This window comes from Rattus norvegicus, chromosome 1 (genome assembly GCF_036323735.1).
Source record: "Rattus norvegicus strain BN/NHsdMcwi chromosome 1, GRCr8, whole genome shotgun sequence".
NCBI lineage: Eukaryota > Metazoa > Chordata > Mammalia > Rodentia > Muridae > Rattus > Rattus norvegicus.
In genome coordinates, this window is record NC_086019.1 from 170,215,954 (window position 1) to 170,240,576 (window position 24,623).

General features: G+C 37.5%; 2 protein-coding genes, 1 long non-coding RNA gene and 1 pseudogene across 3 annotated transcripts in view; all 4 read right to left on the minus strand.

The window, feature by feature from the left end:
• Nucleotides 1-24,623, minus strand: part of LOC134484910 (uncharacterized) — a 34,452-nt gene that overhangs the window by 7,037 nt on the left and 2,792 nt on the right. The gene's annotated exons all lie outside the window — the stretch shown is intronic.
• Nucleotides 8,571-9,515, minus strand: Or6b6 (olfactory receptor family 6 subfamily B member 6). Its single transcript, NM_001000553.1, has one exon. It carries the CDS (start codon nucleotides 9,513-9,515, stop codon nucleotides 8,571-8,573), a length of 945 nt encoding a protein of 314 aa, NP_001000553.1.
• On the minus strand, nucleotides 19,963-20,593 carry Or6i2-ps1 (olfactory receptor family 6 subfamily I member 2, pseudogene 1; annotated as a pseudogene).
• Or6a2 (olfactory receptor family 6 subfamily A member 2) lies at nucleotides 23,124-24,107 on the minus strand. The gene has a single exon (NM_031710.2). The coding sequence runs from the start codon at nucleotides 24,105-24,107 to the stop codon at nucleotides 23,124-23,126; it is 984 nt and encodes a 327-aa protein (NP_113898.2).

Consider the following 24,623-nt stretch of genomic DNA (forward strand, 5'->3'; position numbering starts at 1 on the left):
TATGCCCACACCCTTTTGTTAACCATTAAAATAAGCATTTTCACTCAGAGATAGGAAAGTGAGCATTGGAGATGAAGTGCATTTGACAGTTCTGTCTTCTTTGTCACATGATGTTGACCCTCTTATCTTCTATATTTTTGGTTATGAGCATAGCTTTTAATAGATGAGCCATCTCTGCAGCCCCTCTTATCTTTTAAAAAGAATTATCTTGCCTATTCTCTTTAGAAGTATGGTAACAGGAATATCCATTCTTAGAGGTCCAAGAGGACAGCAAAGAGAATGCAGAGCAAAGGGTTATAGGAAAGGACAAAGCACACAGAGAGCAAATAGCTCACCATATTTTTCATTCTAATTGCTTTGCAAATTTTACTCTCTTTAATTCAACCTTTCCATCTTTATTGTTCTTTTCATAATGATATAAACTAGGCAGTCAGCCTAGTTAGACTTTGGATCAAGGAAAAAGAATAAGAAAAATGTTTTTGTTTCAGAGTTTGATAATTGGGAGATTGAAATGAAAAACGACCTTGTTTATTAGATGTAGTCCAGATATGGTCAGAAATAATCCAGACATGATCATCAATTAACAAATGGAGGTCATAGATCCTCAAAAATGTGTAACAAAATGTGTCTTAGCCTACAACCTTATTTCTGCATATACCTCTATTTGAGAACAGCAAGTTCAATGGCAAAAGTTTAAGAATATTATATATGGTCTTGTTATTTTCTTCTCTGTTAATTGTTATTCTATTAGATAAGACTAAGAGATATTTGGCTAATAAAAATTTAGCGTGATCTTTATAGCAGTCATGTAAACACATTTGGCACTAACTATAAAAACAAAGATGTGATTTTGGTTTTTTTTTTTTGATTGGGTATTTATTTACATTTCAAATGTTATTCCCTTTCCCAGATTCCTATCCACATGCCCCCTATCCCCTCCCCTCTTCTTCTATAAGGGCTTCCCCTCCACCATCCACACCCCCTTACCGCCACCATACCAACATTCCCTGACATTGGGGGTCCAACCTTGGCAGAACCAAGGGTTTCTCCTTCCATTGGTGCCCAACAAGGCCATCCTCTGCTACATATGCAGTTGGAGCCATGGGTCAATCCATGTATAGTCTTTGGGTAGTGGTTTAGTCCCTGGAAGCTCTGGTTGGTTGGCATTGTTGTTCTTATGGGGTTGCAAGCTCCTTCATCTCTTTCAATCCTTTCTCTAATTCCTCCAACGGGGGTCTCATTCTCAATTCAGTGGTTTGCTGCTAGCATTCATCTCTGTATTTGATATGCTCTGGCTCTCAAGAGACATATTTATCCAGTTCCTGTCAGCATGTACTCCTTAGCATCATCAATCTTACCTAGTTTTGAGTGTATATATATATATATATATATATATATATATATATATATATATATATATGCCACATGTGGGGCAGGCTCTGAATGGCCATTCCTTTAGTCTCTGCTCTAAACTTTGCCTCCATATTCCCTCCTATGAATATTTTCCTTTCCCCTTTAAAGAAGGAATGAAGCATCCATATTTTGGTCATCCTTCTTCTTGGCTTCCTGTGGTCTGTGAATTGCATCTTGGGTAGTGAATTTGTTTTCATAACAGTATAAATAACTTATCAGCTTATTTGTTCAACCAAAAGCCTTTCTTTTATATCAAACAAAACATTTAAAAATTCAACAAAAATTATACTACTGTAATAGGTTGTTTTTTTCTTCTAAAATGGAATATAATATGATATTGTTCTAATGCTTAAAAAGAGCTTATTTAACATCTTTCTTAAGCTTACTACAGCTATTAATAATTGAAACACTGACACTGTGGAATATTTCAGATATTTCAGAGACCTTTTGAAATAATATAACATGTGATTTATTGACCATACCATTCTTCAGATATTGAGATGACTAAGATTGTCTCTTTTATGAAGACATGAGCCTTCCAATAACAAGGTCATAAGAGCACCATGGCTGCATCATAGAAACCATTTACAAGAAACAAAAACAAATGGACCTGGTGAGATGGTTCAGCAGTTAAGATCATTGGCTGTTCTTCCAGGCATCCTGAGTTCAATTCCCAGCAACCACATAATGGCTCATGGCCATCTATAAAAAGATCTGGTGTCCTCTTCTGGCTTGTAGGTGTGCATGCAGATAGAACACTCCAACATTAAAGAAAGAAAGAAAGAAAGATAGATAGATAGATAGATAGATAGATAGATAGATAGATAGATAAACTGAGGCAAATATTGGTAATTGATATTCCTTGTCCATGACAAAATCTTCAGATCTGCATTATCTAATTTAATGCTCTGTTTCATGATTAAAAACACTGATTCAAAACAAATATTTTCCTTTGTGTCTGCATTAGCAATATTTTAGTGGCAACATCCACTCTGATTCAATTAAGGAAAAGGAGAATTTAGTACTTATAGTATTCCTATGAAGATTGGAGTAGAATTTTTGGGTTGAATGTCAGAGATAGCTTTCAACTCGAGAACTCCATTATCCCAGCCATAGTAGGGAGAGTTACAGTTGGTGATGACTGGCCAGTTAATACACTGGCCTGAACTCACACAAGCTAGGAAATTCCCCACACCCTACCCCCTACATGGAATCCGTGTGTGAGTCAACACCTCACATAGATTCTGCATATATATAATACTATGTATCTTTTGTCCTCCTATACTTGGCTTATTTTACTTAGCATACTGTCCTCAAAGTTTACCCTTATGGTCTCATATGACAAGACCTTCCCTTGTAAAGGCTCACTGGGGAAAGAATAAGTTTTAGTGGCTTATTGTTCAGATCAGTGATAATATCATAGAATTACACCCTGAACTGAATTGTTGAAATGTTAGAATGTGCTTTCATTTATGACAAAAATACAAGTGAGACATGCCTTAATCATTCCACACCGTAAATCTATGACAAACCTATTATGCTCAATAAATTCTTATAATTTTCAAATAAATTTAAAACATAATAATATGAAGTCTTGGAGAAGTATTTAAAGATAAGCAACGAACTTATAACTAAGGTTTTAAGCTTTGCAATCTATCTATAAAACATGTTTGAAACAGATACAAAAAATTCAGGATATTTACATCAGTCATTGAAGTAAAATTTTAAGCACTTAGTAAGAGTATAATATTTGAAAATTGGAGATATGCAAGAAATTTTGGAAGGTACTGGCATGTTGTCTATAAATTTAAAATATTATAATTATGACAGGGTTAATTGACAATTGAAAACAATCAAATTTAATTTTGAAAATTTATAGATGTATAAGAAACTTATTGAGAAGTTATGTGCATCCAAATGATAGGTTAGAATGCTATAATTGAAATACTATTGCATTAACTGTTTATTCATAGTTTAGAATGCTGTAATTGAAATAACATTACATTAACTGGTTATCCAAGGGAAAGAATGCTATAATTGGGATACTGTTACATTAAATACTTATCCATGGGGTAGAAATCTACAATTGAGATATTGTTTCACTAAATGGTGATACATAGGATATAAGGCTATAATTCAGATATTGTTACACCAAATGGACATCAAGCAAAAGTAGCATGAATTCTTCTTGACAGGTATGGTTGTATCAATCACTACAGTCTGGGAACTAGGAGGGGAAAAAGACAGCCTCATGGACCTCCCAAGTGATGATTCCTAAAACAATGTTTTTGAAACTTTCAACTTATATTGCAATTCATTAAATAACTTAGAAGAATATATACTAAGCATCATGATGTTTTCTACATACTCATTTCTACATATGCATTCTCTTTTAATCTGTATTCCAACTTCAAATGCAGATATTATAATACCAGTTTTACAGAGAAGGAAACTGAAATCCTAATGACCTTTGAAGGTTACAGAGCTAACAACATGAAACACCAAAGTCTTTGTGTATACATATAGTAGGTACATGTGAATGCAAATATGTACTCATGCATGTAGAAGCCAAAGGACATCTCAAGTGTCATCTCTCGAGGTTGTTTTTTATTTATTCTTTTTTGAGACAAAGACTTTCATTTACCTAGAACTTGCCAGTTTGACTAGGCCAACTGACTAGAAAGCTCTAAGAATTGATCTGTCTCTGCCTCCCTACCACATGGATGATAAGCATGTCCTACCATATCCAGTTTTTTTTTTTCTCGAAGGTACTGGGAATCAAATTTGGGTCCTCATACTTGTGTAGCCAGCACTTCACCAACTGTGGAATCTGAAGTCCAAGAGTCTTAAGCTAATATTGGCCTAGAATATTCATCCATTCTCCCAATATTTTCCCACTTACTCAGTTTCCAAAGGAGTAATTTAATATACATTTCATACTAAAATATAGTGAAAGTTGGTGATTGAATTAAAAGCACTTGGACAATAAGACAACAAAAAGATCAGGGAGATACAAATTTGGCAAAGAAGAATTAAAGATATCACTATTTGAAAATGGTATGATAGTATACATAAGTGACCCCAAAAATTCTACCAGAGAACTTCTCCAGTAGATAAACAACTTCAGCAAAGGGGCCCGATATAAAATTAACCCAAATCAGTGGCTCTCCTTTATACAAATAATAAACAGGCTGAGGAAGAAATTAGGGAAACAATTCCCTTCACAATAGCCACAGATAATATAAAATAACTTGGGATAGCTCTAACTAAACAAGTGAAAGACCTTTATGATAAGAATTTCAAGTCTCCCAAGAAAGAGATTGAAGAAGATCTCAGAAAAATGGAGAGATTTCCCATGTTCAGGGATTGGCAAAATTAACATAGTGAAAATGGCCATCCTACCAAAGGCAATCTACAGATTCAGTGCAATCCCCATCAAAATCACAACACAATTCTTCAAAGACATGGAAAGAGCAATTCTCAAATTCATTTGGAAAAGCAAAACCCAAGAATAGTGAAAAAATTATTAACAGTAAAAGAACCAATGGGAGAAGAAGCAGTTAGTCCTGCCAAGGTTGAACCCCCAGTGTAGAGGAATGTCAGGGCATGGAGGCAGGAAGGGGCTGGTTGGGGAAGAGGAACAGCCTTATAGAAGAAGGGGAGGAAGATGGGATGGTGGCTTATGGATGGGAAACCAGGAAAGGGAACACCATTTGAAGTGTAAATAAAAAAATATCCAATTAAAAAAAAAGAATGTCTCGGGGAGTCACCATCCCTGGCCTCAAGCTCTACCACAGAGCAATAATGATAAAAAAAACTGTGTGGTATTGGTACAGAGACAGACAGGTTGATCAATGGAATAGAATTGAAGACCCGGAAACAAAACCACACATTTACACACACTTGATCTTTGAAAGAAGCCAAAAATGTATAATGGAAACAAGAAAGCATCTTCAATAAATGATACTAGTCTAACTGGATGTCTATATGTAGAATGATGGAAGTAGACCCATATTTGTCATTGTGCACAAGGCTCAAGTCAAAGTGGGTCAAGGACCTCAACATAAAACGAGATACACTCAATCTAATAGAAGAGAAAGTGGGAAAAGTCCTTGAACTCATTGGCACAGGAAGAAATTTCCTAAGCAGATCTCCAATGTCTCAGGCTCTAAGATCAAGAATTGATAAATGGGACCTCGTGAAACTTGAAAGCTTCTGTAAGGCAAAGAACATAGTCAATAAGACAAATCGGCATCCTTCAGATTGGGAAAAATATCTTCACTAACTCCACATCTGATAGAGGACTAAAACCTAAAATATATAAAGAACTCAAGAAGCTTGCCCCCAAAAAACGAAACAACCCAATCAAAACCTGGGGGTATAGAACTAAACCAAGAATTCATAACAGAGGAATCTTGGATGGTTGAGAAGCACCTAAAGAAATATTCAAAGTCCTTAGTGATCAGAGAAATGCAAATCAAAATGACCCTGAGATTCTACCTTACACCTGTCAGAATGGATAAGATCAAAACCTCAAGTGACAACATATTTTGGCGAGGATGTGAAAAAAGAGGAACACTCCTCCATTGGTGGTGGAATTGAAAACTGGTACAACCACTCTGGAAATCAATTTGGAGGTTCCTCACAAAATTGGAAATAGACCTACCTAAAGATCCAGAAATACCACTCTTGGGAATATACTTCAAAGACGCTAAACCGTGCCACAGGGGCACATGTTCCACTATGTTGTTCATAGCAGCCTTATTTGTGACAGCAAGAAGCTGAAAACAACCCAGATGTCCAATGACAGAAGAATGGACACAGAAAATGTGGTTCATTTACACAATTGAATATCACTCAGCTATTAAGAATGAAGACATCTGAGTTTTGCAGGCAAATGCATAGAACTAGAAAGTATCATCCTGAATGAGGTAACTCAAACCCAAAAGTACATGCACAATCTGTTCTCACTAATAAGTGGATATTAGCCAAAAAATAAATAAAAGTACAGAATACCCAAGATAAATCTACAGAACTCATAAAGGTCAACAAACTGAAGGGCCCAAGTGAGGATGCCTCAGTTCCACTTGGGAGTGAGAAGAAAGCAACCACAAGGCAGGAGGGAGGTAAGGACAAGGGAGGGAAAGGAGATGGGGGTGGGAGGAGAGGGGAACATGATCTTGTATTGGGTGTGGGAAAAGGACTGACTCCTTGAAGGCCAGTAGAAAGAATGGAAACAGGTGATCTCGTAGGAAGGAGGTTGGGAAGAAGCTCTAGAATGTACCAGAGACCTGGGGAATGAGAAACTCTGAGGATTCAAAGCTGAAAGGCCATACAGTGGGGAGAGGGAACTTATTGAGTTCACCTCCAGCAGAAAGACAAAGCATCAACTGAGGGATGGGTTTGCTATACCACACCCAAAGCTCTGACCCATAATTCTTCCTCTCTGAAATAAATGCAAGGATGGAAATGGAGAAAAGCCTGAGGAAAAGAAGGTCCAATGAGACACCCAAAATGGTTCCAGCTCAAGGGAAGGTCCCAAAACCTGACACCATTACTGAAAATATGGGGCATTCATAAAAAGAGACCTACCGTGACTGCTCTCCAAAAAACCCAACAAGCAGCTGAAAGAGTCAGATGCAGATACGTACACTCAACCAACAAATAGAAGCTGCTGACCCTTCTAGTTGAATTAGAAAAAAGCTGGAGGAAGCTAAGGAGGACGGAAACCATGCAGAGGACCAGCAATCTCAATTAACCTGGACCTCTGTGATCTCTTACACACTGAATCACCAACCAGGCAGCATATACCAGCCAAAATAAGGCCTCCAACACATACACAGCAGTGGACTCCTGGATCTAGGTTTAGTCAGGGAAGATGCACCTAAGCCTCAAAAGACTGGAGGACCCAGGAAGTTTAGAGGTCTGGTGAGGTGGCTGGGGCGGGGACATCCTTGTGGAAATGGGGGGAGTTCGGGAGATTGGGGAGGAGGTATGGGATATGAAACCCTCAGGGAGGAGGTAAATAGGGAGAGGAATAAAATATGGAGTGTAAAAATAAATGTATAAATAAATAAATAAATAAATAAATAAATAAATAAAAGCACTAGGAGCAATATATTTAGAAAATTCTTCCATAAATGTAAACTAAAGTGTGTCGAATACATAAGAGGATACAACCTAAGCAAGCATGAGAAGCATTGTAAAAATAAAGGAGTTACATTCAACCCTTAAAAGGCTTGTACTATGGTAGCGAGGTCAAATGCAAACTGACAGCTGAGACTCTGTCATATATAATGACAAGGTGCCACAGCCAAAGCTGAAGTGTCAACTCATCTTGTTTCTGTATCATTACAGTAACTACGGTAAATATGATAGAAGTTTCAGGAATATCATTTTTAAGTATGAACTAATTTATTTAAGCTCTATAGATAAAAATGAGTTGCAACATTTGATAAACAGAGCTAAGCATAGAAAATAAAATTATAAATATTATCTAGGCCAATGGTACTCACCATCAAGAACCCATTGTAGTTATAAATACTACAATTAGTTCAGTACTATTACCAGTTATCATCACATATCTTTCTGTATACTGATCACTAGATTGTATTTTTCCCTTATAGAAATTACTGTTTGATGGCTAATCTTCTCCTGAGCTCTTATCACAGATTGTAGATTCAGAGTGAACATGACAAAATGCATTCTTGAGCTAGATTACCTGGGCTCAGGTAAAGGCTTTGATGTTAATATAGTTTCGAATATGGAAAATTTATTTAACTTCGTCATATTTCATTTTATCAATTCACAATCTCAGCCAGCTTACTATAATGAGCTCTGAGAATTAAAAAGTTTATTTTGAGTAAAATACTAAGAATAGCTTCTAAATGTTATATGTCTGTTAGTGCTACATCATTTCAGGATGCTATAACTATCCAGAGTTGTTAATAACTGCTTATTGGTTCGAGTGACAAAGATTAAGTACTTCCATCCATTATTTAGTTATTTATTATTTATTTTACTTATTTATTTATTATTGTTTTGCCTATACTATGATTTCTTTACAAATCCAAATTTATGAAGGAAAACTGTTAATAAAATTATCACAATGATTCTCATAAAGTACATGGGCAATGTCTTTTTATATAGCAAGAGGATCAGCAGAGCAGAATGCACCGGCCACCTCCCAGAGTCTTCTTGATTGCATCCTTGACTTCCTGGTTCCTTAGGCAGTAGATGAAGGGATTAAGCATGGGTGTGAGGACAGCATACACAGCTGAAATGAGTTTGTTGGAATTAAAAGATGCAATAGCCCTGGGTCGGACATACATGAAAATCATGGCTGTGTAATAAATTATGACCACAGTGAGATGGGAGGCACAGGTAGAGAAGGCCTTCTTCCTTCCCTGGGTGGAGGGTATGCGCAGAATGGTGGACACTATGTAGATGTAGGAAAGGACAGTAGTGAAGAGAGGGAAGACAAGGATGACAATAGCCAACGCAAAGTCTACTAACTCAGCTGTGGACATATCTTTGCATGCCAATTTGAGGATCGGTGAGATATCACAGAAGAAGTGGTTCATGACATTAGAGCCACAGAAAGCAACATGTGAAATGAAATAGACTTTGACAACAGAGACCATGAAACCACTGAAATAGGAAAGGGCCATTAGCTGCATGCAGTAAACTGTGGTCATGATGACTGGATATCGAAGAGGGTGGCAGATGGCCACATAGCGATCATAGGCCATAGCTGCCAGGAGTACACACTCTGTGCATGCAAGTGAGATAAAGAAGTAGAGCTGGGTCATACAGCCTGTGAAGGAGATGTGTCGTCTCTGCAGGAGGAATCCATCTAGCATCTTGGGAACTGTTACAGAGACATACCAGATCTCTAAAAAGGACATACTGCTTAAGAAATAGTACATGGGCTTGTGGAGGGAGCTGGTAGACCAGACAGTGAATATAATTACAAGATTTTCTACTATAATCAACATGTAGACTACAAGGAAAATGAAGAAAAGGAGGACCTGTAGCCAAGGGGCTGTAGGGAAGCCCACCAGGATGAACTCACTAACCAGAGTAATGTTCATATCCAACATAATCTTCTGTGGCACCACAAATAAGGGCAATGTCTATGGCATCAGACCAAAAAATAAAAAACAAGTTAGTAATTTACTCTTCTTTTGAATAAGATTCATAATATAATTTATACTAATAAATTATATCAATGTGATGAAACAATCTCCATATAAATATTTTTAGAAAAGCTTTCCAGACACAAGTACACTTTTGTCACTGGCAATACACTAACCCACCATGGTGAAGTCACCAGACTCACACCTGTCTTTGAGTTCCCCATACTTTCAAGTTTGGCTAGGATCATATAATTTGTCTTTCAAGAACATCTAAAAATAACTGAAAGGAGTATTCTTTTGATGACTTAATTTGTGAGTGTTTTCTGTTTTAGAGAAATGTTTGAAGACATGAGAATAAAGAAATATTGTTTGAAAAAATAAAATCACTTCTACCATAACACTCTTATCTATAGACAGTGGTTGACATTTCAATGCCATTCCTGAATCCTTTGTTAGAGAAGATAGACTCATTGCCCCTCCAAGTAGATTCTATTCTATTTTGGAAATTACTGAACAAATATTTACTCATTGTTGAAATAAAATGACGGAGATTATCATTTAATCAGAAAATTCTCCAAAAGTTTAGGGTTTTTGTGGGGGGGTATTTTAGCTATAGTCCTTTGTTAGACCCACCACAAAGTCTTCAGTTGGAGTCTATGGAAAATTGTATATGATAGTAACTTGAAAGTGTGTACTCAGTATACTTCTACAGGAACCTCATCAAGGGGCTGTGATGATTTTTCAGTGACTATAGTGTTTTGTCATTAGCATGGGGACCTGAGTTCAGATCCACAACACCAATTTAAGTAGAAGGTGTGCATAGTGACCTGTCTATAATTCAAGCATGCTAGTATCAAAGAAAGTGAGTAGTTGGAGCATACTGGCTAGCCAGAATATTGTAACAACAAATTCCAGGTTCAACAAGTGATCTGCATTAAACTAAAGAAAATTCACTGAGTCATCTGATGTAAACTCATCTCCCATATAACAATTTATCTACACTTTTGCCATGAGCCACACACTTTAACTCCTTCTCACCTGTATGTGAAATTTAAGAGCATGGACTTTATAGTCAGGGAAAAGTTTGTCTTTATAATACCTAGTAGTTTTTTTTTGCATCACTCAACAAGTATACCCTCCAGTTTCCTTTCCTACAAAATGAACAGTCATAAAAACACATATCAACTTCAGTTGAGATGTAAGAACTGAATAAAACAGTGCCTAGGAGACATTTAACATAGACTCAATTCACAGACATTTCCTGTTACAAGGTACTATCATTGAGTTACGTGAGCATATAGATTTTTACTCAATCATAAACATATGCATGTTTTCACTCATGTGTACTCATAGACACCTAGAGTTATTTCTTCTCTTTCTTTTGCTTATTTTTTCTCTTAAGGTCCAGGGAATAAAATAATCAGACTTTGTTAGAAAATTGAATTACAGCATCCATGAAAAAAAACCTCTGTAATATAGATCATTCATTTCTTTTCCTAATTTATTTTTAATGAATTTTATTATTCCAGTACATTGAATTCTTTTTAAATATTTTATGTCCTAGTATAAAGCTTTAGGAATACAGAATCATTTCCTATGATCTTTGTTTAAAAATAAAGACACTAAACTCTGGTCTCTTGTGCTGCCCTACAGAAGAATGCCCTTTCATTCTAGTCTTGACTCTTCCAGTCTTCCAGTCCTAAATCTTCTTATTCTAAAGGATACCAACACTACTGACCTCTTCTAAAATTATATATATATATATATATATATATATATATATATATAGTATTTTTGTGCCTCTACAGCTACAAGGTGCACACATGTCGCAATTGTCCCAACTTTAAGTAAAGAGGTGTTGACTGTTCAATACCCATTTTGTATCCCCCAATTACCCTTTCTTTCGTTAAAGAATACAACCTGTAGCTGCTGAATCTCTTCTCATCTTCCTAGGAACCTTCTTTTAGACAGGTCAACCTCTTTTGGTATCACCAACCACTAACTATTATCCACCTTTCTTTACTCTGAGATGGAAAATTCTTCAGACACCTATAGAGATTATGAGAAAAAGAGCTTGTTTGTGAAATCTTACAGTTCTTAAAGAACCAGACAGGTGTGCAGTCTGCATGGCAGCTATAGTAACTTCAAGATATGAAGACAAGAAGAGGCAGGCTAATGTATTCAGCACTTGTTGATATCTTTTTCTATCATGCCCTCTCCCCAAGGACCTACTTAGATTATTCTGTCCTGGCTGTAGGTAAATTTGATTTGTTCTGCAAAGAACCTGAGAAACTGAACCTCTGTCTATGTATTAAGTTCTGTTTAAATACAATCATAATTATTTATATTTATGAATGTGGAGTAGATAAAAATCGCAAAAATTTATACTATGTATCAAGAAACTAGAGAGAATCAAGTAGCCTAAATTTAAAACTACAGGTGAAAAGTAAATTTAAAATGCTAGAACTGACATAAATGAAATAAAAACTAAAAATTATTTTTAAGAAAGTATCAGTGAAGGTAAGCAACAATGAACAAATTAGTAAAGGATTATGGTTTATTCATGCAATAAAACATTATTTACTCTCTTTATTAAAAGAATTTACCATTTATGTATAGGAGTACTTTGACTTTGCGTATGTGTATATACACATACCACATGCATACCTTGAAACCATGGACACCTAAAGGGGGCACTGGATCCCCTAGAACTAGAATTTCCAAGAAATATAAGCTGCCAAGTGGGTGCTTATGAGAGGCTAAACCTACTCCATCTTGGGACTGGCATCCATCGTAAAAGAAAAGGAGCCTTAGGCCTTGAGGCACAGCTGAACTGAAGCTATAATCAAGTACTAGGAAGGACCCCAGGTCTTGTGTTTGGCCCATACCCCAGAGTTACTACCTAAGCTACTTCTTAGCAACAGCTGAACAAGATTAGTCTGATTATTCAGATATACTTTCAAACCATTAGAGAGTGTTCATGATTTTGCTTCAGAGCATCCACCTGTTCCCTTAAAACAGTCTCTCAATTATATGCTTGCCAGGCTGGAAACCTCCTTGCTTGCTCACCATTCCTATAAAGCACTGCCCCACTGAAGGCTTAAGGCTATCTCACCCTCCAGGCTGCTGGGTCAGGGTCACTAGTAAGTGAGCACGAGCTCAAGCTTGAATAAAAAAGACACTACTGCGATTGCCTCAGAGTCAGCTCCTTGGTGGTCTTTTGGGGCTCATGAAAAAGACATAACACTGGAAACTTAAGCTTGGGCCTCTGGAGAGCAAAAAGTGTTCCTAACTACTAAACTATATCTCTGGCTTTAGTATTATATATTCTTCTTTATTGAATATTTTCTTTATTTACATTTCAAATGTTATCCCCTTTGACGGTTTCCCCTCCAGAAATCCCCTATCCCTCCCAGGGTATAGAGCCTTCACAGGACCAAGGGTCTTTGCAGCCCAACAAGGCCATCCTCTGCTACATATGTGAATGGAGCCATGGGTCTCTCCATGTATAGTCTTTGGTTGGTGGTTTAGTCCCTGGGAGTTCTGGAGTGTCTGGTTGGTTGATGTTGTTCTTCCTATAGAGTTGAAAATCCCTTAAATCCCTTCAGCTACTTCAGTCCTTTCTCTAACTCCTCCCTTAGGAACCCAGTTCTCAGTCCAATGGTTGTCTAAGACCCTGGTGTGAATCAAACCAAGCAAATGAAAGATCTGTATGACAAGAATTTCAAGTCTCCGAGGAAAGAAGTCAAAGAAGATCTCATAAGATGGACAGATCTCTAATGCTCATGGTTTGGCAGGAAAAATATAGTGAGAGTGACCATCTTGCCAAAAGCAATCTACAGACTGAATGTAATCCTCATCAAAATTCCAACTCAATTTTTCATAGAGTTAGAAAGAGAAATTTGTAAATTCATTTGGAATAACAAAAAACCCAGAACAGCAAAAATACAAAATGGAATATTATTCAGCTATCAAAAACAATGACTTCATGAAATTCATAGGCAAATGGATGGAACTGGAAAATATTATTCTGATTGAGGTAACCCAATCACAGAAAACACATATCGTATGCACTCATTGATAAGTGGCTATTAGCCCAAATGCTCGAATTACCCTATATGCACAGAATACATGAAATTCAAGAAGGATGACTAAAATGTGAATGCTTCACTCCTTTAAAGGGGAACAAGAAAACCCTTGGCAGAGAATAGGGAGGCAATGTTTAGAAAAGTGGCAGAAGGAACACCCATTCAGAGCCTCCCCCACATGTGGCCCATACATATACAGCCACCCAATTAGACAAGATGGATGAAGCAAAGAAGTGCAGGCTGACAGGAACTGGATGTAGATCTCTCCTGAGAGACATAGCCAGAATACAGCAAATACATAGGCGAATGCCAGCAGCAATCCACTGAACTGAGATCGGGACCCCTATTGAAGGAATCAGAGAAAGGTCTGGAAGAGCTTGAAGGGGCTTGAGACATCATATGAACAACAAGGCCAACCAATCAGAGCTTCCAGGGACTAATCCACTACCCAAAGACTATACAAGGACTGACCCTGGGCCCCAACCTCATAAGTAGCAAAGAATAGCCTAGTAAGAGCACAAGTGGAACGGGAAGCCCTTGGTCCTGCCAAGACTGAACCCCCAGTGAACATGATTGTTGGGCAGAGGGTGGTAATGGGGGGAGGATGGGGAAGGGAAGCCCATATAGAGGGGGGAGGGGCTGGGGGATGTTGGCTGGGAAACTGGGAAGGGGAATAATAATCGAAATGTAAATAGCAAATACTCAAGTTAATAAAGATAAAAAAAAAGAACATCAAGCCTCTGAACAAAGAAAGTGAAGATCTCAGAAGATGGAAAGATCTCCCATGCTCATGGATTGGCGGGATCAATACATTAAAAATGGCTATTTTACCAAAAGAGATCTACAGATTAAATGCAATTCCCATCAAATTTCCAATCCAATTCTTCATAGAGTTTGACAGAAAAATTTACAAATTCATCTGGAATAACAAAATACCCAGGATAGCTAAAACTATCCTCGACAATAAAGGGACTTCTGGGGGCAATCACTATCCCTGAACTCAAGCAGGATTACAGAGCAATAATGATAAAAACTGTATGCTATTGGTACAGAGACACGCAGATAGACCAGTGGAATAGAAATGAAGACCAAGAAATGAACCCACACAAATGGTCACTTGATTTTTGACAAAGGAGCCAAAACCATCCTATGGAAAAAAGATACCATTTTCAGCAAATGGTCCTGCTTCAACTGGAGGTCAGACATAGGAGAATGTAGATTAATCCATTCTTGTCACCCTGTACAAAGCGTAAGTCCAATGGATCAAGGACCTCCACATCAAACCAGATACACTCAAACTAATAGATGAAAAAGTGGGGAAGAATCTCGAACACATGGGCACTGGAGAAAATTTCCTGAACAAAACACCAATGGCTTATCCTCTAAGATCAAGAATCAACAAATGAGATCTCATAAAACTACAAAGCTTCTGTAAGGCAAAGGACACTATGGTTAGGACAAAACAGCAACCAACAGATTGGGAAAAGATCTTTACCAATCCTACAACTGATAGAGGGATTTTATCCAAAATATACGAAGACCTCATAAAGTTAGACCATAGGGAGACAAATAACCCTATTAAAAATGGGGTTCAGAGCTAAACAAAGAATTCACAGCTGAGGAATGCTGAATGGCTGAGAAACACCTAAAGAAATGTTCAACATCTTTAGTCATAAGGGAAATGCAAATCAAAACAACCCTGAGATTTCACCTCACTCCAGTGAGAATGGCTAAGATCAAAAACCGAGGTGACAGCAGATGCTGGGGAGTATGTGGAGAAAGAGGAAGTCTCCTCCATTGTTGGTGGGATTGCAGATTGGTACAACTATTCTGGAAATCAGTCTTAAGGTTCCTCAGAAAATTGGACATTGCATTACCTGATGACCCAGCTATACCTCTCTTGGGCATATACCCAGACAATGTTCCAACAAATAACAAAGACACGTGCTCCACCATGTTCATTGCAGCCTTATTTATAACACCCAGAAGCTGGAAAGGACCCAGATGCCCTTCAACAGAGGAATGGATACAGAAAATGTGGCACATCTACACAATGGAATACCACCCAGCTTTCAAACACAATGACTTTATAAAATTCATAGGCAAATGGATGGCACTGGAAAATATCCTGAGTGAGGTAACCCAATCACAGAAAAACACACATGGTATGCACTCTTTGATAAATGGATATTCACCCATGGCTCAAATTACCCTAGATGCACAGAACACATGAAACTCAAGAAGGATGACAAAAATGTGAATGCTTCACTCCTTTAAAAGGCAAAGGAGAAGACCCTTGGGAGGAAATAGGGAGGCAAAATTTAAAACAGAGGCTAAAGGAACACTCATTCAGAGCCTGCCCTGCATGTGCCCCATACATATATGGCCACCAAACTAGATAAGATGGATGAAACAAAGAAGTGCAGGCTGACAGGAACCGGATATAGATCTCTCCTGAAAGACACAGCCAGAATATGACAAATACATAGGCAAATGCCAGCAGCAGACCACTGAACTGAGAACGGAACCCCCATTGAAGGAATCAGAGAAAGGAGTGAAAGCACTTGAAGGGGCTTGAGACCCCATATGAACAACAATGTTAACCAATCAGAGCTTCCAGGGACTAAGCCACTATACATGGACTGACCCTGGGCTCCAGCTGCATAGGTAGCAATGAATATCCTAGTAAGGGCACCAGTGGAAGGGGAACCCCTTGGTCCTGCCAAGACTGAACCCAAGTGAACAGGATTGTTGGGGGGATGGCAGTAATGGGGGGAGGATGGGGAGGAGAACATCCATATAGAAGGGGAAGGGGAGTGGCTAGGGGAATGTTGGCCTAGAAACCGGGAAAGGGAATAACTATTGAAATGTAAATAAGAAATACCCAATTTAATAAAGATGGAGAAAAAAAGAAGTATATCCACACACCTACAGACATTTGATTTTTGACAAAAAACAAACAACCCCCCCCAAAAACCCACAAAGTAAACTATAGAATAGGTAGTAGAAAGCACATTAAACAGATAGTGCTGGTCTAATAACATCTGGAAGTAGAAGAATGCAAACTGATCCATATCTATTACCCTGGACAAAAATCAAGTCCAAGTGAATTAAAGACCTCAACATAAAAATGAACACAATAAATCTAATAGAATAGTGGGGAATATCCAATTGGATCAAAGATGTCAACATAGAAATGAACACACTAAATAAAAAAGAACAGTGGGGAATATCCTTTAACTCAGTAGCACAGGAGAAAACTTTCTGAACAGAATACCAATAATGCAGGCACTAAAATCGACAATTAATAAATGGGACATCAAAAACTGAAAAGCCTCTGTAAAACAAAGGACATTGTCAATATGACAAAATAGCAACCTACTGAATGTGAAATATCTTCTCTAATCCTACATCTCATAGAGGTCTGACATCCATAATATATAAAGAACTCAAAAAAAACAAAAACAAAAAAAACCCAAAAAACTAGACATTGACAAATCAAATAACCCAATTGAAAAATTGGGTCAGAACTTTAAATAGAGAATTGTTTACAGAGGAATCTCTAATTTCTGAGAAGCATTTAAAGAAATGTTCAAATCCTTATTCATCAGTAAAATGCAAATCAAAATGGCTCTGAGAGTCCATCTTGCACTCATCAGAATGGCAAAGATCAAACACTCAAGTGTCAGTACATGCTGGTGAGGATATAGAACAAGGAGAACAATCCTCCATTTCTGGTGTGAGTGCAAACTTGTACAATTACTTTGGAACTCAATTTGGTGATTTCTCATAAAATAGATCTAATTCAAGACACAGCTACATCACTCCTGAGCATATTCCCAAAAGAAGTTCCTCCACACTACAAGTACTGTTACTCACTCAGTGTTCATAACAGCTTTATCTATAATAGCCAGAAACTGGAAACAGCCTAGATGAACCTCAACTGAAGAACAGATTTGTAAAAAATGTGGTATACTTGCACAACACAGTATTACTGAGCCATTAAGAACAATATCATGAAATTTACAGGCAAATGGATAGAACTAAAAAAGATTGATCTGAGTGAGATAATCCAGACACAGAAAGACAGGCATAATATGTTCCCATTTATAGGTAGATATTAGTCATAAAGTACATGGAAGCCATGCGACAAACCACAGACACAAAGAAGCTAAGTAACAAGGAGGGCCCAAGGAGACATGCTTGAATCTCATTGAGAGGGGAAAACAGACATCAAGAGTGGTGCAGAGAGGGAACTAGGTAGAGAAGTGGTAGGAATGAGAAGAGGAAGAGGTGGGGAGGATAGAGGGAAAGAATACTGGGAGAGAAAACTGGATTGGTGGGGGCATCTCTGGAATGAGCTAGAAACCTACAACAATGGAAACCCCTGGGAATCTATAAGGGTGAACAGACCATCTCCTGTAACCAGGCAAGACTTCCAATGGAGGGCTTAGGACACCAACCCAGCAACAAAAATGTCCTGCATACAAGGTATGCAGGGGTAAAAGTTGGAGCAGAATGAAGGAAGGGTCAACAAGTGACTGGTGCAGCTTGAGACCCATGCCATGAAAGGGAAACTACCCCGACACTATTAATGATATTTTGCTATACTTGTAGACAATAGCCTAGAAACTGATGGAATTGATGCAGGGACCCACAGCCAAACATTAAGTGGTGCTTGGGGATTCCTGTGGAAGAGGAGAAGAAAGGATTGAAGGAGTTAGAGGCATCGAGGATATCCTAAGAAAACCTATAAAATCAATAACCTGGGCCCATATGGGCTCATAGAGACTGAACTGCCAACCAGAAAGTGTGCATGGGACAGACTTAGGCCCTCTGCACATATGTAAAAGTTGTGCAGCTGGGTCTTTATGTGGGATTCCTAAAACAGGAGCAGGGGCTCTCTCTGACTGCCTTTCCTGCCTTTGGATACCTTTTTCCTACTGGGCTGCCTTATATAGCCTCAATACAAGGAGATGCAGATAGTCTTACTCAACTTGATATGTCAAGCCTTGTTGATATCCATATGGAAGGCCTCCCCTTTTCTGGGGAGGAGGTGTGAATGGGAACAGTGAGATGAGAGGGGGGGATTAGGAGAAAAGGAGGAAGAGGAAGCTGCAATCAAAATGTAAATTAAATAAACCACATATTCAGAAAACAAAAAGTCTATTATGATTAACCTAGATTAATATACTCAGAACATTTGTTTTTAAGACACATTTAATTTTGAGCTATTTGAAATTTATAGAACAGTTTACAATGATAAAAAAAGATAGTTCTCATACATCCATCATTAAGTTTTAGTTCCCTTTAAAACCATGTTTCAGTGGCATTAAAACTTTTCAAAAAAAAACAAGGATCTGAAGTTGGATAGATAGTTCATCTATTGCTCTTTAATATGTCCTGTATTCTATACCAAGCACTCATATGATGATTCATAACAATTCATAACTCTAGATGCAGAGGAACTGATGTCCTCTTCTGAACTTCACAGGCATTGGGCATACACACATTATAATACATACATGCAGCAAAATACCTACATACATAAAATAAGTAAATCTATAATAAAAAATAAAAAAAGACAAGAAATCAAAACTGGCACTTTACTCTTAACCAATATTTTTTGCTAGGTTTTAGTCATAATTTACTGGTATTTTTTTCTTCCTAAAGTATTTTAATGAACAAATTAAAAGTTTCATAACTAAAAATGAGTTACAATTTTAGATACTCTATATCTAAAATTTTGAAATTTGGTTCCTGACTCTCTTCAATATGAAATTGTAGTATATATTTTAAAATATTGGATCACAAATGTGAGATTTAATGGTATTAATAACAACATTAGATTTGTCGTTACAGTTTCAACATGTGAACAACATAAAATTACGAACACAATCATGAAGACCATTCTTAAAAACTTGAAAGGGCAAGTAAGGATATTGGAATTTATTCAAATTTCGAAGGAACCAATAGATATTTTTAGAGAATATTAGTTTTATTTTAACATTGTACATATATTAAATAAATGCTAAACATATAATTATGTGCAATAAATATGTAAGCAATATTCAATATATTGAATCATTATATCATTTGTAAGTTACTGACATGTCTCTACAAAAACTAATTTTTTCCAGTTATAGCAATATGTAATGTCTGGCTTCCATTTTGAGTTAAGTTTTTGTTTTGTGTGCTTTTATACTGTGATTTCATTATGAATTTATGTCTGTGAAGAACAGGTCCACAGTCACTGTCATGATATATTGGGGATGGGGCAATATCTCCTTCTCAAGGCAGAGTGATAGCCTGAGCAAGAAGCACTAGCTACCTTCTAAGGTCTTCTTGATAGCATCCTTGACTTCTTGGTTCCTTAGGCAGTAGGTAAAGGAATTCAGCATGGGTATGAAGACTGCTGTGCAAACATAGCTGAGATCAGTTTGCTGGAATTAAAAGCAGCAATAGCCCTAGGTCAGTCTTACATTAAAATCATGACTGTGTAATAAATTATGACCATAGTGAGATGGGAGGCATAGGAGAAAAGGTATTCATCCCCTGGTGGAGGATATACACAGAATTCCAGACATTATATAGGCATAAGAGAAGAAAGTGATTATGACAGAGAAGTTAAGGATTATAATAGCCAAAAAAATCTAATAATTCAGCAGTGAGCATATCTTTGCATGCAAGTTTGAGGACTGGCTAGATATCACAGAGAAGGTGGTTCATTACATTGGGGCCACATAAATGACATATGAAAATGAAAGATGTTGATCATGATAATCATGGACCCAGACACACAAGTAAAAGGCACCAGCTGCACACAATAACTTGTCATGAAGTCTAGGTATTGGAGAGGGTAGCAGATGGCCACATAGAAGTTATAGGACATAACTGCTATGAGCACACACTGTGTATGTAAATGAGATTTTTTAAAAAGTAGAAAAAAGTCATGCAACCTGGGAAAGAGATGTACCATTCCTGTAGGAGAATAGGATATCTTAGAGAGATTTGAAAGGCAAATTAAGAAACTTTGTGTTATCCAACATCACTGAACACTGGACAAAAAATCTATGTTGATCTTTGTTTGCCTGTACATGTCCACTACCTCCTGCCATTCTGGGCAATGCTTATGTCTGAATGGTTGAAGTAGCTCCTATATTATTACATGAGACCCCCCAAGAAGATGCGAATTATGGGCCCATGCCATTGAATATGGGGTCATGAAAAGGTGGAAAGACTGATAGAATATAAAGATGGGCTAAAACAAGTAGACTCATATGGAAAAGAGATAAAACATATATATTTATAGAGAAAAATGGATAAAGTCAGATAACTAATACTAAATTTAATAAAAAAAACTTAAGTTTTATTGGTCTCAAATTCAATATGGGCCATGCCTAGAAAAGATCAGTAAAAGAAGTCCCAATGTTGTTATAGCTCATAAGAATCAAATATTCTTGCACTCATTAACTAATGATAGATGTTATATGAAGGACATCATAATAAGTATTGCTAAATCTGAAGTCTTTGGTTTCAAGTCCACATTGTATGTATTTCTTTGCATGGGAAAATTAGTGTATTTTAGAAAAAATATAAGACATGAGAAAAATACAGTGAGGAAACCAACATTTTATTTTACCTTCCTATTAACTGGAACTAAAAATCAATCCATGTAACAACTAAAATTACGATGCCCAGAGGAGGGCACTCCCCCTGCAGATCATTGACTCACTCAGAAACAACTTCTACAGGAATAGTCATTTATAGACCTGTAAACATGATAGTAATAAGGTTAAGTAACATCTTTGGTACAAATAGTTTTATATGATTTTCATTTCATCAATGTAGACTAGCAAATAACATACAATACTGTCAAACTCAGGCAAGAGGGAAGCATGAGAAAAAATAACAAATTATATCTTTTCATAATTTTTTACAAGTTTGATTAGACAAAAGACAACTATAAAAAGGACACCTGAAGGACACCAGAAAACATGAACTTTATGTCTTTAGGTTTCTGGCTCTTGGGCAAATAGTAGGAGTCTACTGACTACCCTCTTATTATCTATGCCCATATGGATAATGTTATGTATCTTAAAGGATAAGAAAAGCTTATTTACATGAATATGTTTTTCACAAAACATTGCTGAAAAAATAGTTTGTATGAAAAGGAGGTCTATTAACATTTTAATCAAATTTGTTCTAATCGTAGTTAAAATTAAAAAAAACTAAATCAGGTTTTGATACTGTTAGATAACATAATAACTTACTAAATTAAAATTTTTTGAGTCATTAATGCTATTTAGATCATGTTGCATCATTGTCTCTAAGATTGCATTTAATGTGAACTATAACTTCCTTAATGTCCTTATTTGTAAATGTTAAATATATTTCAGTCATTTCATTATAAATAAAAATATTTACGCTCAAATTCTTTCAATTTTGTAAAGCTTCTGTTACAATTTCTTTCCAGCAAGACTGGAATAATCTATACCTCTTCATTCATGTCCTAGTGAAGTTTGAGAGGTTTAGTTCCTGTACCTACTGAATCCAACTATAGGCTTCACACATAAGCCTCATCTATAGGGCCCCTCAGTATATTAATATATTTATATGTATTTATAGCAGTTATGTGGTAGATATTTTTCTGTACCATGATAAGAAAATGTGACTGTGTCTCCATAATATCTGTAGTATAATTAAAGCTGCAGAAGATTAAAGAATAAACAGTACTAAGCCACTAATTTAATGTCATCAATAAATTTAGAAATGAATCCAGAAAGAGATCATATGCAACTCAAAAATAACCAACACAAAAATTCATAATTTGGCCTGGTAATGTAGATCAGTTGGTAGAGTGCTTGCATAGCAAACGCAAAGCCTTGGTTCACTTCCTGGGGCACATAGCTTCAATGCCAACACTTCAGAGTTGGAGTCAGGAGGCTCAGGAATCCAAAAGTTCTTTTGTTACATAGAAAATTCAATGACAACACAAAGTGCATAAAAATCCGTCTTAGTTTCTTATCTTCTTTTTTAAAAATCACTCCAGAATTTTTACCTTCTGAGCCTCTGTTACTTCACAGAGCAGTTATTGGTCTGTGTCTTTTCCTTCTTATAATCCATGCTTCATTTAATGAAAATTGATTTGTGTATTCATAATACTGGTCCAGGCCTTACCCATAAACTGGAGCACTATCTTGCAGAAATCCAGACTCTACCTTGGAATCTTTGCTTTTTCCTTTCTGCTGGACTAAGTTGCAGAACCCAGAAGCTGATTCCTAATATAGTCCCCTAATTTAGACTTCAAAAGAGAAAGAAGCAAGGAAGGAAGGGAGGGAGGAAGGAAGGAAGGGAGGGAGGGAGGGAGGGAGGGAGGGAGGGAGGGAGGAAGGAAGGAAGGAAGGAAGGAAGGAAGGAAGGAAGGAAGGAAGGAAAAGAAAACAAACCAAACCCAAGTTTTTTATTATCAACCCCTCTCTACCTAACCATTTTTGCTGCCTTTGTTGGTATTGGCCTCCTGGTCCTGGGCCAGGTGCAGCGTGCGACGTAGCGCTCTTTTGACATCTTGGTTGCGCAAGCAGTAGATGATGGGATTGAACAACGGTACAATGACAGCGTAGAGTACAGAGACCAGCTTGTTGGTGTCAAAAGCTGAGAGTGCCTTAGGCCTGGCATAGATGAAAATACTGGCTGCATAGAAGATGATCACAACAGTGAGGTGGGAGGCACAGGTTGAAAAGGCTTTATGGCGGCCAGCAGCTGAGGGGATGCGCATCACAGCACCTGTGATGGCCATGTAGGATGCCCCAGTGACAGAGAGCGGTCCCAGCAGAATAAAAATGGCCAGGACAAAGTCTGTAAGCTCTGCTGTGGACATGTCAGTGCATGACAGGTTGAGCAATGGAGACACATCACAGAAAAAGTGGTTGATGGTGTTGGGGCCACAGTAAGACAGGCGAGAAATAAGGAAAACTTTAACCATGGAGATACCAAAACCTCCAGCCCAGGATCCAGCTGCCATCTGCACACATAGCCGGCTACTGACAATGACGGGGTAGTGGAGTGGATGACAGATAGCCACATAGCGGTCATAGGCCATCACAGCAAGAAGGACACACTCTGTGCAACCCAAGCCCAGGAAAAAGTAGAGTTGTGTCATGCATGCCTCAAAGGAGATCAGCTGTCCATGGTTCTCCTTGGAACCAATGAAGCCAGCGAGCATCTTAGGAATCGTAACAGTGACATACCAAATCTCCAGAAATGACATATTAGCCAAGAAAAAATACATGGGTTTGTGGAGGGTTGGGTGGTTCCTAATTGCTATAATGATGAGCATGTTTTCAGTCAACACCAACACATAGGCCAGAAGAGAAAGGAAAAATAGTAGTACTCGCAGTGGGGCAGGAGCTGGGAAACCCAGCAACACAAATTCACTCACTCTCCCACTGTGGTTCCTTCGCTCCATGATTTCAGTCTTGTTCACTACTCTCCAAGAGATGAGACCAAGGTATCTCATAAAAGCAGCAGCAAGATTCTAGCTTAGTGACTGTACTCTGATAGGTTGCAATGCTCGTGGTATGTACAATTAACAATAGCTATTTGATGAGCTGAGTGATAAGCCAAAAAAACAGAGACAAAAATAAATGACTGTGTATTATAGACACTGTAAAAATGCCTCGAGCCTTGGAGAATTATGCACTGAGAAATAGCACAGGGCAGGGGGGAGGCAACAGTCCCAATGTATGTATTTTAATCCTATGCAAAGACAAGAAGAAATCAAAGCCATAAATGCTGATGGTGAAAACATAAGCTTGATTCATCTCATAAAAGTAATTAAACAAACACAGAAAATAAAATGACCTGTTCCTAGTCATATAGATTTTAAAAAGTGGAACCAGGAATGTGGAATTTAAAAACCTGTAAAATATTTAGGCAGCATGCATTCTAGATTTACATTCAAGAGAGGGAATCTGTGAGTTCA